The sequence below is a fragment of the Pistacia vera genome, unplaced genomic scaffold (genome assembly GCF_008641045.1).
Source record: "Pistacia vera cultivar Batoury unplaced genomic scaffold, PisVer_v2 Contig804, whole genome shotgun sequence".
Classification (NCBI taxonomy): domain Eukaryota; kingdom Viridiplantae; phylum Streptophyta; class Magnoliopsida; order Sapindales; family Anacardiaceae; genus Pistacia; species Pistacia vera.
Genome location: NW_022196673.1, coordinates 492,408 through 509,676, shown reverse-complemented (window position 1 = coordinate 509,676; position 17,269 = coordinate 492,408). Strand labels below are relative to the sequence as shown.

The window sequence follows — 17,269 nt, the reverse complement described above, 5'->3', positions numbered from 1 at the left end:
AACATGCAACAAAAAGTTATTTTTAAAAATAAAAAAAGAAGAAAAATATCTTCATCATTTTCTTACAAAAAGTTTCCTTGGTATGCTGCAATATGTCTTGAGGAGATTTGACTTAGCCTAAATAAGTAATGGTGAGGTGCTTTTTCATTGAATGCAGACTTTGTTTGGTATCTAGGTTCAACTTTAGAGTACTATCCTTGAAATATTACTTCTAACAAGGCACAGCTTTCAGCAATAAAGATAAAACTATGACATTTAGAATTTTACACAAGCATCTGATCTGCTATGCTTTTGTATAAGAAAAAGCAAAAAGCAGAAATTTCAAACCCTTCCCTATTTTAATTTTTTTTTTTTTTTTTAATAACATATAAAAATAAATTTAATTGATTAGGTGAGTCTACCATCAAACTAAACCACTTGATGGTTGCTTTGGTGTGGTTTGTGGAGAGTAATCAGTTTTCCAGTTCAAAGCAAACCAATGTTTGCTCACCCTTGTTGATATACCTGACTATGTAATCCACTGTCAGTGACATTTATCAACTGCAAAACGCGTGCTGAAAGTTCTGCATCAAATACTTCCTGCGATTCATTTCTGCAGGAGGCAAGCAAACATAATTAGCTGAGAATAAGATTGCCTACTTGAAATGAACACTAGCATCAAATTTCTAAAAAGAAAAAATTACTTCAAGCCACCAATATGCTTTATCTTAAGAATGGCAGCAACAATATGCACTATCCAAGCAAGTTTGGCTTCAATGATTGAGAGTTCCTTATTATCCGAGCAAACTTGGAGTCCTGCTCCTTCCTGTGTAAATTAAGATGAGTCACAAAATCAAATTTCATAGAGGATTTAACGTATGTCAAATATTCAATAAAATTGAAGCATTATTGAAAAGCAACTCATACCATATACATTCGCAAGATAGGCTCCAAAATCTTCAATATATATGTAGTACAATTTTCATACTGCAATCCAGGAAACAATCAACGTCATAGAGACAAAGTGAAATTAAATAAAGTTAGTAGGTAAACATGAATTGTAGGATAAAAAAACTCATAGTTTTATTCTTTATTCAGTTATATTAAAGCTTCTGGCATGGAGAATTAAGAAATGATTCCTGGTTGAAGCATGTCAAAGTATAAACCTGAAATCCACAGAGGTGAGGAAAGAAATCAAGCTGATCTTGAAGAAGTTCAACATTGTCAAGTGGATTCTCAGAAAGTTCATCCAACAGTTCAGACTGCAGAAGAAAAATGAGGGCAGACAAGCATATTGATACTCAAAATATTGAAATCTTAATGCATAACATGCTTAAATACAACAAATGCAATCTGACCTGCAATGATTCAAATCTTGAAGAAATGAAACCTTCTATAATCATGGGCACGTAATCATTCAACAGGTCGGGTGACTCACTCTTCAAATACCGTAAAGATGTTACCATTCTGGACCAAAGCCCAAGAAGGTAGTAGACACTTGTGCCAGCCCACTGGTAAAGACAGAGCTAAATTAATCAGATTCAGACAAAAGGAGGTTCATCCATAAAGAAAGGTAATATTCAGATAGCATTCAATTCATAGAATTACTGAAAAGTAGGGGACACAACTTGACCTGCCAGGATTGCAGAGACTTTAATGTGAATTCAGCTACTAATCGTATCCAATCACTATAGTATTCATTGTTGACTAGTTCTGATAGCTGCAAAGAGATAACCAATCTTTCATATATTAGAGCTGATAAAAGAATGAGGCAATGGTGCATAACCCAGGTACACCAGATGTGTACAAGAAAGCAGGAAACATTTAGAAAATTGTTACCATAACCAGAAAGAGTTAAAAGTACATTCTATATATGTGTGTGTGCGAGAGAGAGAGAGAGAGAGAGAGAGAAACATTTGGAGCTAAATGGAGGAAATGGATCATGGGCTGCCTCTATTCTATGAACTTCTCTATTTTAATTAATTTTTTACCAAAAGGACAGTTTGGAGCTTCAACAGGGTTAGGACAAGGAGATCCTCTCCTCCATTTCTTTTCACTTCAGTGGTGGATGGGCTGAGTAAATTAATGAGAAAAGTTATTGATGCTAATCTTGTGAAGAGCATTTTGGTTGGTAAAGAGAAGATTGAAGAGTCACATCTGCAATTTGCCGATGACACTCTTTTTCTCATTGGGTGATCCAAAAAAAATTGATAATCTCCTAAAGCTGATTGATATATTTTGTTTAATCTTTGGATTAAAAGTCAATAAGACTAAGAGTGTTATAGTGGGGATTAACTCGTAGGAGGAAAAATGAACACCTTGGCTACACATTTTGGCTTGTTGGTGGGAAAATGGCCACTTAAATATTTGGGTCTTCCTTTGGGAGATAACCCTAGATCTTTCTAGTTTTTGGGACCCAATGATGGAGAAAATTGAAAGAAGATCAGCCGGATAGAAAAGAGGGTTTCTTTGAAAAGGTTGGAGACTCACTTTAATTCAATCTATGTTATCGTCTCTTCCAATTTATTATCTTTCCGTGTTTAAAATCCCTAATTTGGTGGCAAAAAGAATTGAAAAATTGATGATAGACGTCTTGTGAGAAGGATTCGGTAAAAGCAAAGGTTCTCATCTTTTAAGGTGGGACATTGTTTCGAGACCTAAAAGCAAATGAGGGCTTGGAATCTAGAATGTTGTGAAAAAGAATTTAAGTCTTTAGGCTAAATGGCTATGGAGATTTCCTATTCAAAAAGATTCTTTAGGGCAAGCTGACGTGAGGAGCAAATATGGCCTTCACAAAAATAAATGTGACACTACTATGGTTAAAATCGATTCCTTAATAAACCCTTGGAAATCCATCTCTAAGCAATATCCATCGTTTCTTAATCACATTGCTTTGGTCATGGGCGATGGGAAAGATATTAGGTCTTGGGAAGATAAGTAGATAGGTGATGCCACTATGAGTGATAAATTCCCTCACCTTCATAGGCTTTGTCCTAATAGAAACTTATCTATTCACTCTTGTTTGGTTTTCTCTCCAAATTCTTCATCATGGAATTGGAACTTCAATTTCAAAAGAACTTTGAAGTTAAGAGAGAGAAGACATTTTCTTGAGCTGTTGGAGTTAACATTGACGAGAGAAAAAGGATACAAGAAAGTGAAAATTGGAAGCTTGGGGCAATTAGTCTAGTAAATCCTTCTATCAGTTGTTGGTATATGAGTCTCCTATTGATAACTTTAAACCTCTCAAGATGATATAGAAGCCAAAAGTCCCTCCCAAAGTTCATGTCTTTTTGTGGGCTTTAACAGAAGGCAAAATCAATACTGGAGATATTATTCAAAGCAGATATCCATCAATATGCCTATCTCCATCTTGGTGTGTGATTTGTTAAAAAAGTGAGGAGACTGCAAACCACCTCTTTTCATTGTTCTATGGCTTCAAAATTATGGGCTAGAGTTTGGAAAGAATCTAGGATATCATGGGCTATCCCTGGTTCTTGAAAGGCTTTACTTACAGAGAACGTTTTTTACTTTCCAAGGAGGAAATAAGGCTAAATCACTTTGGATATGTATCATTTCAGCTCTTCTTTGGGTTACATGGCAAGAAAGAAATAATCGAATTTTTGGGGAGAAATGTGATGATAACAATGATGTCTTGTGGGATAGGATTAGACTTTTTGCTAATATTTGGGCTTCAGTTTCAAAAGAATTAAAGGATTTTTCTTTTTTCTTTATTCATCTTAATTGGGAGGGGGTTTTGGGCTAACATTGTTTAGTTTGCTTGTTTTCACATAGGAGAGGAACACTTATCACTCCCCTGTATAGATTTGCTCCCTCCCTGGATTTTTGATATTATTGGATCTCCAATCCACTGATGTACCTATCTCATTCTCTTTTTAATATATAGTTTTATCGTTTCCTAAAAAAAAAAAAAAAATTAAAAGTTAATTTTGATAGCAAAAAGTTCAACAACCTTATCTAGAAGGCAAAAAAAGGTTAGTAACTTAGAGGACAATCCCCAGTTTTCAGTATCTCTTTGTCTCTAGTTTCTTAGGATTTACAACAACCTTTTCTTTTCTTTATTCAACTAAGTGGGAGGAGTTATCAGATATCTATTCTGAGGATCTTTTTTATTGAGGTCCGCTCTTCTATAGTTATTCTTTAGTTACTTACAAATGTCAAAGATACAACCATACATGATTTATACAACTTTGTACGTCAATAGCTGATTTTGTTTTGCTAGTTTGGACATCTAATCCACTTTTGTATTTCGCTCCGTTTGAGCGATGCAGATCTTTAAATCTATCTTTAAAAAGGAATTCCTTCCCAGTCTAAGTAAATCAAGAAAAAAGATTTATTTTTATCTTGAACGGCATTTTAGGTCCAAGCCTAAAGAGAGATAAACGTATTTTTTTTTGACAAAATAATCTTCTTCTCATTTATCTCCAGAAATATCATCTACAACTCCTGGATTGGGTTAATATCAAAGACACTTCATGGATTTTCGGAATATTAATGAAAACCCTCACGATTAGGTATCTCAATAAGTTCCAATCTCTGACCAGTGAAATTTCCAAAAATATTCTCGACTTTACGTATGCCAACAAGAAATGATCATCTTATATTACAGCCAACTTTCAAAAAGTAAAGGATATTCGTGTAAATTTCACATGTCAAAATTTGTCAACAGTTAAAATTGACGGAGGTACTCAACAACAGTTCATAGTGTATCTCTGGTATTTTTAAAACTACAAGGGTAATTTCATTGATGGATAATTGCAATGACCCCAGGGGATTGGCTTAAACAGAATCATCTCCGTAATGGTTCAAGAACTACATAAACAACCCTTGATTTTAGTAATGTTTAAAAATAAATAAAAAATAGCACATGACGTGCAGATTAGTTAAAAAAAATATATAGCAGATATACTCTTTCCCAAGTTATTATAGGTAGTCTAACCCAACTATTAAACATCCCAAGTTTTAATATTATGGGCCGGACAGATCCAATCACATTTGCCAAGCCTAAACCTAAATCATACAAATATTTAATACCTCTACAATCTATATAGGCACAATAGTAAAAATAAATACACTGCATATGCTCAAAGAAATGTGCGTACCTGATAATTCACTTTAAAACGTCCAAGGAGGCGACAATACACATGATAATTATCATGATCAGCAAGACCTGACCCCAAATAAAAATAAAGGAAATTCTTGTGAAAGTCAAGTCATAATTAATATTCATATAATATGATGCAATTGTTTTTCCATTCAATGATGATAAACACAGAAAAATCACAGAAAACATGGCAGCAGAAACCCTGTAGTACACTAGTCAAATTTACCAATATTCTTATATTAAGCACAAAAGTAAGTAAAATTCAAACAATTTCAATGACTCAACAGCATTACAGTTTCCAAATTTCATGTCAGTAGAATTAAAATGTTGCTATACTAATAAAATTTTGCAGACAAAAAATATATATGTAAAATATCAAATTACCTAACAATAAATCTTGGGCACAGAAAGATTGCAAATCTACTAAACACTATAACTATAAAATCTGGACCATTCAATCACAAGCAAGATCAAGCGCTTATTCTTCATGGAAGGAGAAGATGATGATCATATGATGGCAATCTCTATTCACATTGATGTTGCTATTTCCACAGACTATTCATTTCAGCAGAAAATATAACAAAGGGAAGCACATTATTGTACCAAAAATAAAATAAAAAATGATAAGAGTGCCTGACACTCCATCTCCCATTAGCTAGGAGGGCAGGGAAAGTGGTATACTAGTTTTGCAGGCCCATGTCTCACAATGTTGTTTCTACAGTGTAACTTGAATGGCTTATTCATAAAAATTAAAAGGCGTTTACTGTAAAAGACTAAGAACTTCCATTATATCCAAAGTTTAAGGCACAGTCAATACTGTCCAAGCAACTGTGTTGATGAGAAAGAAAGATGGGAAAATGCAGTCTGGCACATGCCTTTGACTAACAAATTTAAGGCCCACAAACTCCACTAAAAGGCTGTCTTGAATGAATTCTTCCATGAACATCCACTCATCCTACATATAATATAAAAGTGAAAGTGTTCCAACGACATTAATCATGCAGTAAATCGAAATCAATACAACAGTGACCTGGAATAGAGGATTTAATGTTTTTCAGTGTCAAGAAGAAAAAAGTAACAGTACGTGGTTGGATCACATGTTATGTGTATGCAAAATATAACATAACTCTGTTATCCAACTAACTTGTCTCAGAGTAACAAAAGTTTTTAGATATTTAGAAATTTTACTAACAGAAGAAATCATTAAACATAAGAAATATATATCAGATTAAAACAAAAGTAAGGAATTAAAAGGAAGCCAAAGAATGTTAATCCCATTCACCTAATCCTGTTTGTAGTATTTCTTTGGTTCCCATCATTAAGTGGGATAAAAACTTCAATCGTGCAGAATCATTTGTGAATAAGGATCGCCTTACAGAAGCCAACAACACCAAGCACTCTAGAGCCTGGAATTAAGAACAATTAATGATTAGACCAAGAATAAAGCCATAGCATATGCCCCACAAATCGAGAAAGACTGCTCATGTTTCATACAGAAAAACTTATAAGGAGAAGAAGAAAGTGGTAAAACAAAAATGAACTGGCAATTTTTAACAAATTATGAAATAAACTTGATATTGATAAACATGTCAATAAGAATTGCTAAAACAATGATAGCTTGATGATTGATGACAATGTCATAAGCAACGATATAAAATCCACAAACATAGGAGATTTCAAGGGAAACTGATAATGAGGTCAAATTAACCACTAACTTCTAGCAGGTTCACCAAACACGTCAGAATACCAAACAACTTCTTAAGAAATTAACCTCCAAATCATGCTCAAAAAATTGATGATAAAACCGAAAATAAGGTTGGAAGTCAAGGAAATTGTAAATTTTCAACAAAATACTAACAAGTTCGTAGGCATCACTATAAGGATCAAAAACATTATAAAGGGCCATACTACCAACAAGACTTTCAGACAGTGCCATAAGGCACACTTCAAGCAATGACAAGGGTCTTTGCTGATCAGAAATTGAATATTATACAGGTTGAATAAACACACAAACAACAAAATATTCTACTTCAGACCCTATTTATTTCACAGAAAAATGTAGATACCTTCCACTTTACCATCAAAGACTACATTTTTTCAATTTTGGAGAACAGGATGAGATAGGGAAAAAAATAAAGAACAAGATGGAAAAGGAGAAAGAAGTCTGTACTTGAGAACAACTGGAAGACCAAAACAAAAAGTTGAAAGATGTTTAACAGTAGACATGTTGTCAACACCATAAAATACAGATAGGTTATTCTTCACCCAAAAATACAGCAGGCAATAACTTTAGACTGCTGTCAACACTGAGTTCTAGTTTTCATGTAGAAAATTTTTAAAAATTCTATCTAGCTGGTTGATGCTAAAGCTGTTTCAGTTGCTTTGCAGGCACCTTAATGCCGGTTCACTTATATGATTAGCATATGACATCTTGACAGCAGTCCAAAGACCTTTCACAACAAGCCTTCCTGCCAAATTATGATAGCACTAAAATTTGGCATACATGGGCATGACAAACACATAATGCAGATAAAATTACAATGTTGATGATAGCATGTCAAGACATGTCAACAGGGATCAGGAACAAGAAAGCAAGAAAGGGCATACATAATAGAAGAATAGAAAGGGAGGAGAATGCATGATCGTGCACAATGATGCAAGTTATTGTCCACACAAAATGATAGAAGGAAAATCATAACCAAACTCCAAATACTTCAGAAGAAAATGGCTGTCCTGCAGTGGACATATCACTTCTACAAACCTCCTTTGAAAAATGGGCTTGAGTGATTACATAATAATCGAAAAAGATCTGCAGTGTTGAGGAATCCTCAAGGACTGGCCTCCAAGAATTTGGGATCTACACAAGTCAGAGCAAATGTGAAAGACCAAAAAGGTAAATTATACAAAGAGATTTGGACTGCAAATGAGTTCGTGACTAACATATATGCAAGAAAGATGTTAAAAACATACCTGAACAATACCTATCTCGTCATAACTTTCATCAGATGAAGTCCCCATAAAATTAAATGATAAACATTTAAAAGGACAGCGAAAGAGCCAGTTCCTGCAACTTGCTTCCAACTTTTTTTCACCATAAAAAAAAAAAAAAAAAAAAAAAAAAAAAATAGAAGGTTAAAAACAGTCATACTCAGCCTTTAAATTTTTCACAAGAATTCTACAACCTCTGTTATAAAAACAAAAGTCAATACATTACCATCATCCTTAAGTTGACAGAGTGAAGTTAAAGATATCTCAAATATCTTAAAAAGAGATTGATCTTTGAAAGAGCAAGCTATCTTGCGTTGATAAGAAGCAGGCAATCCTGGATTGGGCTGATTATTTATAAAATGACGATAGCATTAGTGAATTAGCATCAAACAATAAAAACACTGCTATTGGCAAATTAAACAGCAAATAACAAGATAGCAAAAGGAATCCATCAAAATAAGCAATCATAAATTAAGATCGAAAAAAGTTACTTATAGAGATAAAAATTATGATATCAGAGGATTATAACTAAATGACATTTCTAGACCTATCAAATAAAAAGAAGACCAAGATCTCTCTGCATTCACCCGACTGCCAAAACCAATCACAAGTATAATCTTAGCTTTCTTTTTCAAAACTGTCCCCGTCAAGAATCTTTACTAGAAATATAGGTAATTATGTGCCTTTCTAAATGAAAACATATTTGGAGTCATATGCCAAAATGAGCAAGTCATGCTATACCAAAAGGGTAGAGGAGCTTAATTCATAATTTTTCTTATGACAAAGAATAATCAAATCAAACTGCCATCCACTCAGATTCCCTCAAAATTTAAAACAAAAGGTGACACAACATTCCCATCTGTTTTCATAAGACAACAACAATAAAGCAGCACTATACTTTTCATCATCAATTTTTCTACTTTTACTCAAAATTTCCTTGACTCTATAAAAGTTGAGCATTTTAAACATTTAATGTGCAAATGCATAAATCAATAAATAATTGGAGAATAAATTGGAAGTTGAGGGCTGTACTTTAATGGCAAGTTGATAGAGCAATTTTAAACACCTAGATAACAGGCAGAGAGCAGCCAACTTGTTGTTAAAAAATTCAAAAGAAAATCAGCAAGGTAGCAAGGCACTTATGTTATCGAACCAAGTACAGATTCAAGAAAAAAATAAATCAAACAACTGATGATAAGACGGTAAGGAGCTCAGCAAATTATTAAGTCATACTGAACTCTACCTCACCATTGAGACATTAACCGATTAATTCTTAAAAATAACTGTTCAATTCCAATGGGTTCCTATTACTAGACGGTGCCAAAACAAAGAAGCAAATGGCTTGCAGTATGCCACTTTTCTGCTCATTATGATATACTTGGAATGAAGGGAAAAATATACTACTGATGGTACAAAAGCATCTTTAAATGTGATCAAGCATTATGAAACTAAAACTTTAAATATTAATTAAAAAGAGTTGTTTAGCCGTAGACTTAGAGGCTTCCATTCACAGTTTGTATCTTTCATGGTTCTAGATTCTTTATAAGGTAAGCACCAATTTTCCTTAGCAACACAAAACTAAGCCCCATCAAGTACACCTTGCTATTTGGTTCTTTTCGTGTATATTGGTTATATGAGAAAAAAGAATTGGCATTCACTCATTTATGCAAATTATAGAAAAAAGATATAGATTGTGAACAACTTCCTTGTCTGAGATTGTACATGATTTAATCATTTTGGTAATCACTCATTCTCTACCAACCACCTCAACGACAGTGCCACAGTGCACTATTGAACAGTTAGTCCAACAGCTTTAAAAAATTATACATGATTTAATCATTTTGATTCCTTCCCTCTAACCAGCTTCTTAATCCTAAAATATCTGAAGAAAAGATGCGACACCAAAGCTTCATACCAGCCACCACAAAAGAAATGAGGAAATGTATACCTAAGATGATTTTCTACATGCTCAACTTAAGCTCCATACTAACCATACACACAATAACAATCCGTATTGAAAAAATGTTTATTTACAATTTAAGTAAAAGATATTGACAAGACTGACCTCATTCATCTCAGAAACAAGCTGGTTCAATATCTTCAAACCAATGGCATAATGACGTGGACCCTGGAGCAGATAATACAAGTTACCAACATGTTTCCACAAGAAAATACAAAAAAATAATAATAATAATAATAATAATTAATTAATTAATTTCATAAATTATCATTTATTATAATAAGCATAAAGCAATCAAATATAGTTGACCAAACAAATAAATAGATAATGTTATATGGCCTTTAAAGAACCATACATAATGACAGCCAAGGTTTAAATAAGGGCTATCAGAATTATTCACCATATTCTTGCCTGTTGTAGCAGCTATAACTGTCAAAGCCACCCAGAAAAAGGGAGAATCTAAAACTGAATAAACACAAAACTATTTGTATCATCATTCAAACAAATTTGGGTCTTAAATTCAACCCCAATAATAACTATCTTGGGCACTAAGCAGATTGATAAAGTTTTAACCATGTATTTGCATAATTATACCGCTAATCCTCTTTTCTCTAATAGGAGAAATTAAAGAAGCATCCCTCAAAAACAAGCGAACAAAATTGGAGCAATGGCAGGTTAGAGCCTAACTACTATTGTGGGGCCTAACCTATCAACTGTTTTTGCATTACATGATAACTTAACATGATAGTTGACCAAGTGGACTCCAATGCAATATTTAAAACACATTTGTAGCTATGGTTGCTTTCAATCTGCATGTATTCCACGTTAAAGGGTGTCAAAGCTTATATACAATTACCGAGCCCTTACTTATCAGCTAAAGTTATGGGTCTAGTAGTAACTTAAGCTAAAAGCATAAAATATATATTATATATAAAATATAAAATATAAAAACAAGAAAGAAGGCAAGGCCAAACAACACCAACTATCCAACTCCAGAATCTCCAAAGGTAACAGGGTGGCCTTTTGCTACTAAGAACTAGTGTCCCCTTGCTAGAAAGTTAGTTTCTCCGATAGCTTACCTAAAACCCGCATGTAAATTAATTCTAAAACAAGCTTGAAAGGACCAATTTTATTCAAAGCAAAATGACCGTAACATGATCTCAAACTGTCTTCCATAGCCCTATACAACAAAATATATTTCCTAATCATAAAATGAGAAATTCCTGTCACAAGTTACTCATCAAGTCATCCAAGAAAGCAAAGAATTGAACTTTTGATCACCAAATCTAGTTGGTATAAAGAAGGAGAACCATCAATAAAGAATTCAAGCCTCCCAACAAAGAGCAACTTAAAGACAAGGCAACGGAAAAGCTAATGGGAAGAGCACAACAAGATCCAATTGCTTAGTTCTATAAATCAGCATGCTAAATTGGTAATCGATGCCACAAAGATGATCAACAGTAGGTCCTCTCCCAATAGCTTCCATACAAGAGAATTAATATCGTAGAAAATCTTAGCAATACTTTGTAAACATATCATCAAAAATATTGTTGGAAGGCAGAAGAGTCTATATAGAAATATCAAACAAAAAATCCTCTTTCATACCTGCCATTAGGAGTGACACAAAAAAAAAAAAAACAATATATATATATAGAGTAGACCACGTTTATCACTAAGACTAAAGGCACATAATCCTTTCTCAATACAAAAAAGAACTGAGAACACGGATACAGGTCTATGATATGTAAAGCTAAGACTTGCTTTAACTCTCAGTGAGCATCCTACAATGAGACAACACCAATTGTTAATATGAGAATTTTCCAAGTATGCAACAAAAGTAAGTCTTTCATTTCATTATATTAACAATCTTGTATACACGTGATAACAAATGAGAAGGACAAATCATATAATTATCTGCACACAAATAGTACATATGGTATTGAGACCCATAATTTTATTTCAATTGCCCACTTAAATACAAGTAGAATATAAACAGAGCTGAATGGAAATCAGAGATTTGATCAATTAATCTGCACACAGATTTCTTTTAATAGTTTAAATTGGGACATGCCTACATGATCTCACTAACCGCCGTGGAAAGAGTGAAATCCAATGGGGCAGTGCCATCATAAATTGTGTCCAGATAATATAAATGTCCGGTAAAGAAATGACCCAACAGATGTTACTGACAATATGGGGTGTTTGTTTGCCCAGATTTGACTATACTAAAAGTTAGGATCGGATTAAAGGTGTTTGTAAGCTGCATGGATTATTTTAACAGGGGACTAGTTTTAAGTTTTGTCCCCCTCACACTGCAATAATGGAACCCACACTGAGGATGGGGCACGTTTTAGTGCACAAGTCTACTTACAAACATATTCAATAATTTACTATCTTATTTATATTATATTTCAATTTATAAAAATTATAAATTACAAAAATAGTCAATATAAATATAACTAATAATTTAACAAAATGTATATTTATTAATATCTATTTTGCATATTTATTAAATTCTAATAACTAAATTAAAATTAATATAAAATTTTAATTAATTTTTCTTCAAATTAATTAAATGGTAAATTTGGAATTTATTATCTAAATAACCNCACGTTTATCACTAAGACTAAAGGCACATAATCCTTTCTCAATACAAAAAAGAACTGAGAACACGGATACAGGTCTATGATATGTAAAGCTAAGACTTGCTTTAACTCTCAGTGAGCATCCTACAATGACACAACACCAATTGTTAATATGAGAATTTTCCAAGTATGCAACAAAAGTAAGTCTTTCATTTCATTATATTAACAATCTTGTATACACGTGATAACAAATGAGAAGGACAAATCATATAATTATCTGCACACAAATAATACATATGGTATTGAGACCCATAATTTTATTTCAATTGCCCACTTAAATACAAGTAGAATATAAACAGAGCTGAATGGAAATCAGAGATTTGATCAATTAATCTGCACACAGATTTCTTTTAATAGTTTAAATTGGGACATGCCTACATGATCTCACTAACCGCCGTGGAAAGAGTGAAATCCAATGGGGCAGTGCCATCATAAATTGTGTCCAGATAATATAAATGTCCGGTAAAGAAATGACCCAACAGATGTTACTGACAATATGGGGTGTTTGTTTGCCCAGATTTGACTATACTAAAAGTTAGGATCGGATTAAAGGTGTTTGTAAGCTGCATGGATTGTTTTAACAGGGGACTAGTTTTAAGTTTTGTCCCCCTCACACTGCAATAAAGGAACCCACACTGAGGATGGGGCACGTTTTAGTGCACAAGTCTACTTACAAACATATTCAATAATTTACTATCTTATTTATGTTATATTTCAATTTATAAAAATTATAAATTACAAAAATAGTCAATATAAATATAACTAATAATTTAACAAAATGTATATTTATTAATATCTATTTTGCATATTTATTAAATTTTAATAACTAAATTAAAATTAATATAAAATTTTAATTAATTTTTCTTCAAATTAATTAAATGGTAAATTTGGAATTTATTATCTAAATAACCCTATGCAAAATAATACTTAACCAAACATTGTACAAAATTAATAATCCAATCTTATAAATCAATCTTATTCAATTCCAATCCTAATGAATTAATCCAATCCAATACAGAAATGCCAAACGCAACAATGGGAAAAGTATAGATGGTCTGCTCATCAAGATAAACAAAACAGTACATGAATTGGCAAACAAAAGATTAACGAATTCTATGTTATTATGACAACTGAAATATCCAAAAATGCGGATAATACATCAGAAACAAAAATTTAAATACAGATTCATTAAACATAGGGTTACAATAATGTTAATTACAGAAATAATATAAACAACAAAATCCCTCAACATAAGATCTCACTATTTTCCCATTAACCTCTAAAATAGTATTTACCCCATAATTTTCAACATTGATAATTATATAACCATATGCACTTAGAAACAGATAACTTTTTTTTCTGATAAGAAACTGAAAAGGCAAACAGCATCATATTTAAAGCAAATTGAGAGAAAAGGTCCTATGAAGAACTGATATCACCTGACTCAAAAAGTTCAAGGCTTCTTTCAAAACTTCTTTAAATCCATCATCTTCAAGCCACCCAAACTTCGTAACTCGACAAAAGAGTTGGATCAGGGATCGAACTACAAAAGGCTGCAAGTCAGGTCCTCTGGTGGCCAGATAGGTTACAAGATAGTTTCCTTCAGACAAAGTGCACTTAGGTCAATTTGGGAAATTTTCAAAGAAAACATTGCATAAGAAACAAGAATGTGGAAATACACACACACACACACACACACACACACACATATCATAGTTGTAATCCCTTAATTCGCCTATCCTTAAGATTAGAAAACGTGAAACCCAGGAAACATTTTACACATACCCTGTACAAATAGAAAACAGAAACTGCATTATTTGATCCAAAATATCCCAAACACAAGATTTATATGATCAAAATGGTTAAAATAAGACAAAAATGAAGGGGAAGAAATAATTAATTGAGCACCAAACCTAATGATATTGAAATAGTACTTCATATCAAATAAAGATAAAAATTCCTGAAGCCAATCATACAAATTTCCCGCTACATCATTTATAGGCAAAGCTATCAACAAGCAAGCAAGAATATTACGAATATCAAGTCGGAGCTGCAAAGGGAGTCTTTGTTCTGTCACTTGTTTCAACAGGCTCGAACTAGCTAGCATCAATGCATAAGGCGTCAAGGCATTTTCCAGAATGTATTGACAATGTGAAATGCATTCAGTGCCCACAGAAAAGCAATTCAGAGTGCTCTCAGCATGAGCTCGTTCAGTAGAATCCAATGAATTGTAAAGCTTCTCGCACAAGGCTTCCAGTTGAGCCAAGCTCTCCATTGTCAAGAACTTAAGAAGAGTTCCCCAGAATTCAACCCACCACTAGAGAAGTCAATTCTTTGTCTTATTCCACGAATAACCAATAAACATCTACAAGTTTTCCATGAGATAGTATATATTTAGAGGGTATAAATAAGAAATAAATATAGATAAGTTTCACTCCAACTGAAATGAAAATATCACAGACAAACTTGAAAGAATAAAATTAGTTTGGTTGTACTGCTACAAGAATGATCATTGTTTACAAATGTATGTACAGGACAGTATATTTAATATGAATTATGAAATTCTTTGAATTACAAGAAATATACAAAATACAATGAGAACTCTAGATAAAATGACCAGGCAAGTGGTCATCAGCAAAACTCAGAAACAACAGCACAAATCCGAGGCAGTGTGGCAGCAACAATCCTGAGACAAAAAGACAACAAACAATAAAGTCCATTACATTTCAACAGAATAAACATAATACATTTAATGGTATCCGCAATAAAATTAAGATTTCCAACTGCTCGAGTGCATGCCTATTTCAGATTCCAGATATATTTACTTGTATAATTTGATCCATATATATATAAGCTATATAAGCAGAATAGTATGAAGCATCTATGCAATATCCAAAACAACACATGGCAATAAGTTTGATTAACATTATCAAAAAAAATGACCAATTAAAACTTAATACTTCGATAGTAGTACAAGGAAAGAAGATCGTTATTCTTCTAAGGAGACACATTCTGTCTCTTTTTGTGATAAACTTTTCACTTCGATAAACACTATACAGTACTTGGGTCCAAATTGCAAGTTAATAGACAATGATATGATCCAAAACAAAACCTCTCACACCGTCGTTCACAAAATGATCAAATCAAATCTTTTATTTGATAGTTCCCAATAAACCACCTACCCACCAGCCATAAGTATCCTCTATATCAAGAATATGTTTAGCCAACAGCACATATGAAATTGCACCAAAATTTCTCCCCATTAAGGAAGTTTTCTAATCAATTTTATAGCTAGAGAAAGATCATGACAACTTTACAATATTAAAATACAATCAAAGGCCGATATTTGGGGACACAAGCAACAAATTCTTCGTCAGAGATTGAACTGCCTGAAAAAGAATAACAAGAAAACCAAGCAGAGAATTCAAATTCAAACAAGCAAAACAGAATCTGATTTATCTCGTTAATAATTGTAAGCGACGAAATTCAAGACAAGATAAAATTAAAAGACTGAAATTATTAATCTGAGAATCAAAGTAAATCAGCGAAAGAATCAACAAAAGTTAAAGGAGGTCTTACACGCTGAAACCATGGGAGAAACTGAAGACAGAAAGGATGATTTTGTGAAAAACATCAATCAAAGATAGAAATTGTCTAGTTTCGGCTTATCCCAAAATAAGGAAAAATAAAAAATAAAAACAAATGCGATTCAAATTTCAAAAGGTATATATTTTTCATAAACCCCTGAAAAATCTTAAAATTTTCTTTTCTATACAATATTTTTAGAAAACATTAATCATCCCTCACAAAGAGTGCTTATATATATTTTCTGTATAAATTTTTTAAAAATATGAGATAGTGTTCAATTACCGTTGACAATCACGTGGCTGTTATTGACCAGCAGTTTACAACCGTCCAATTTCTTTTTTTAAATTTATAAACGAATTATGAAATTATCATTTAATAAATTACATATTTATTTTTGTCAATTTTGTAATTTAAATAATTATGTGTGGATAGATTTGTCATTTTAACGAGACTCAGCTTTAGAAAGAATCTTATTATCTTATTTTAAAAGTTACTCATGCTAGCTTGTGAAATCCTTTTATTAAATTAATTATTTAATAATCAACTTGAAACTTAAATAATTTTAAAAGTGATCTATCAAACACTTTTGTTATTATAGATTAATTCTTAAGCTATAACAATCCAAAACTGACACTCTTAATATGGTTAGTGTTAGGATCTTATATCAGAGAACTCACACCCATTAAATGTGATATTTATGTTCAGAGACTTTCCCACCTATCAGATCAATCTCTTAGATTAAGTTTTCTCTTAGACTTGAGTTCTAACAATTAGATACCAGAAATATTGTCGATGAAGTTGATTGTGTCGGTTTCTTCTTTCCCAAAGAAGGATGCGAAAATTAATAATATAAAACTATTTTATGTAGTTTTCTTTTCCATTGGGCAAATGGGGATCAAATTCAAGCCATTCTCTTTAAAGGTAAAATTATGTTTTTTCTTTTCTTTTTCCGATAACATATCAAACACATTCTGGTTGTTATAATTT

General features: G+C 32.5%; 1 protein-coding gene across 1 annotated transcript in view; it reads right to left on the bottom strand.

Moving 5' to 3' along the window:
• LOC116117343 (exportin-7-A-like) overlaps window positions 1–16,459 on the bottom strand; it is a 32,275-nt gene extending 15,816 nt beyond the window's left edge. Inside the window, 17 exon segments of the mRNA XM_031403390.1 lie at window positions 505–592; window positions 684–805; window positions 907–966; window positions 1,146–1,241; window positions 1,338–1,490; window positions 1,613–1,699; window positions 5,100–5,167; window positions 6,384–6,507; window positions 7,863–7,958; window positions 8,072–8,143; window positions 8,145–8,182; window positions 8,316–8,433; window positions 10,155–10,217; window positions 14,134–14,294; window positions 14,729–15,059; window positions 15,281–15,380; window positions 16,274–16,459. Coding sequence (XP_031259250.1) covers window positions 505–592; window positions 684–805; window positions 907–966; window positions 1,146–1,241; window positions 1,338–1,490; window positions 1,613–1,699; window positions 5,100–5,167; window positions 6,384–6,507; window positions 7,863–7,958; window positions 8,072–8,143; window positions 8,145–8,182; window positions 8,316–8,433; window positions 10,155–10,217; window positions 14,134–14,294; window positions 14,729–14,969 — 1,587 coding nt within the window. The 5' untranslated portion in view covers window positions 14,970–15,059; window positions 15,281–15,380; window positions 16,274–16,459.
• Window positions 16,460–17,269: the final 810 nt, after the last annotated feature.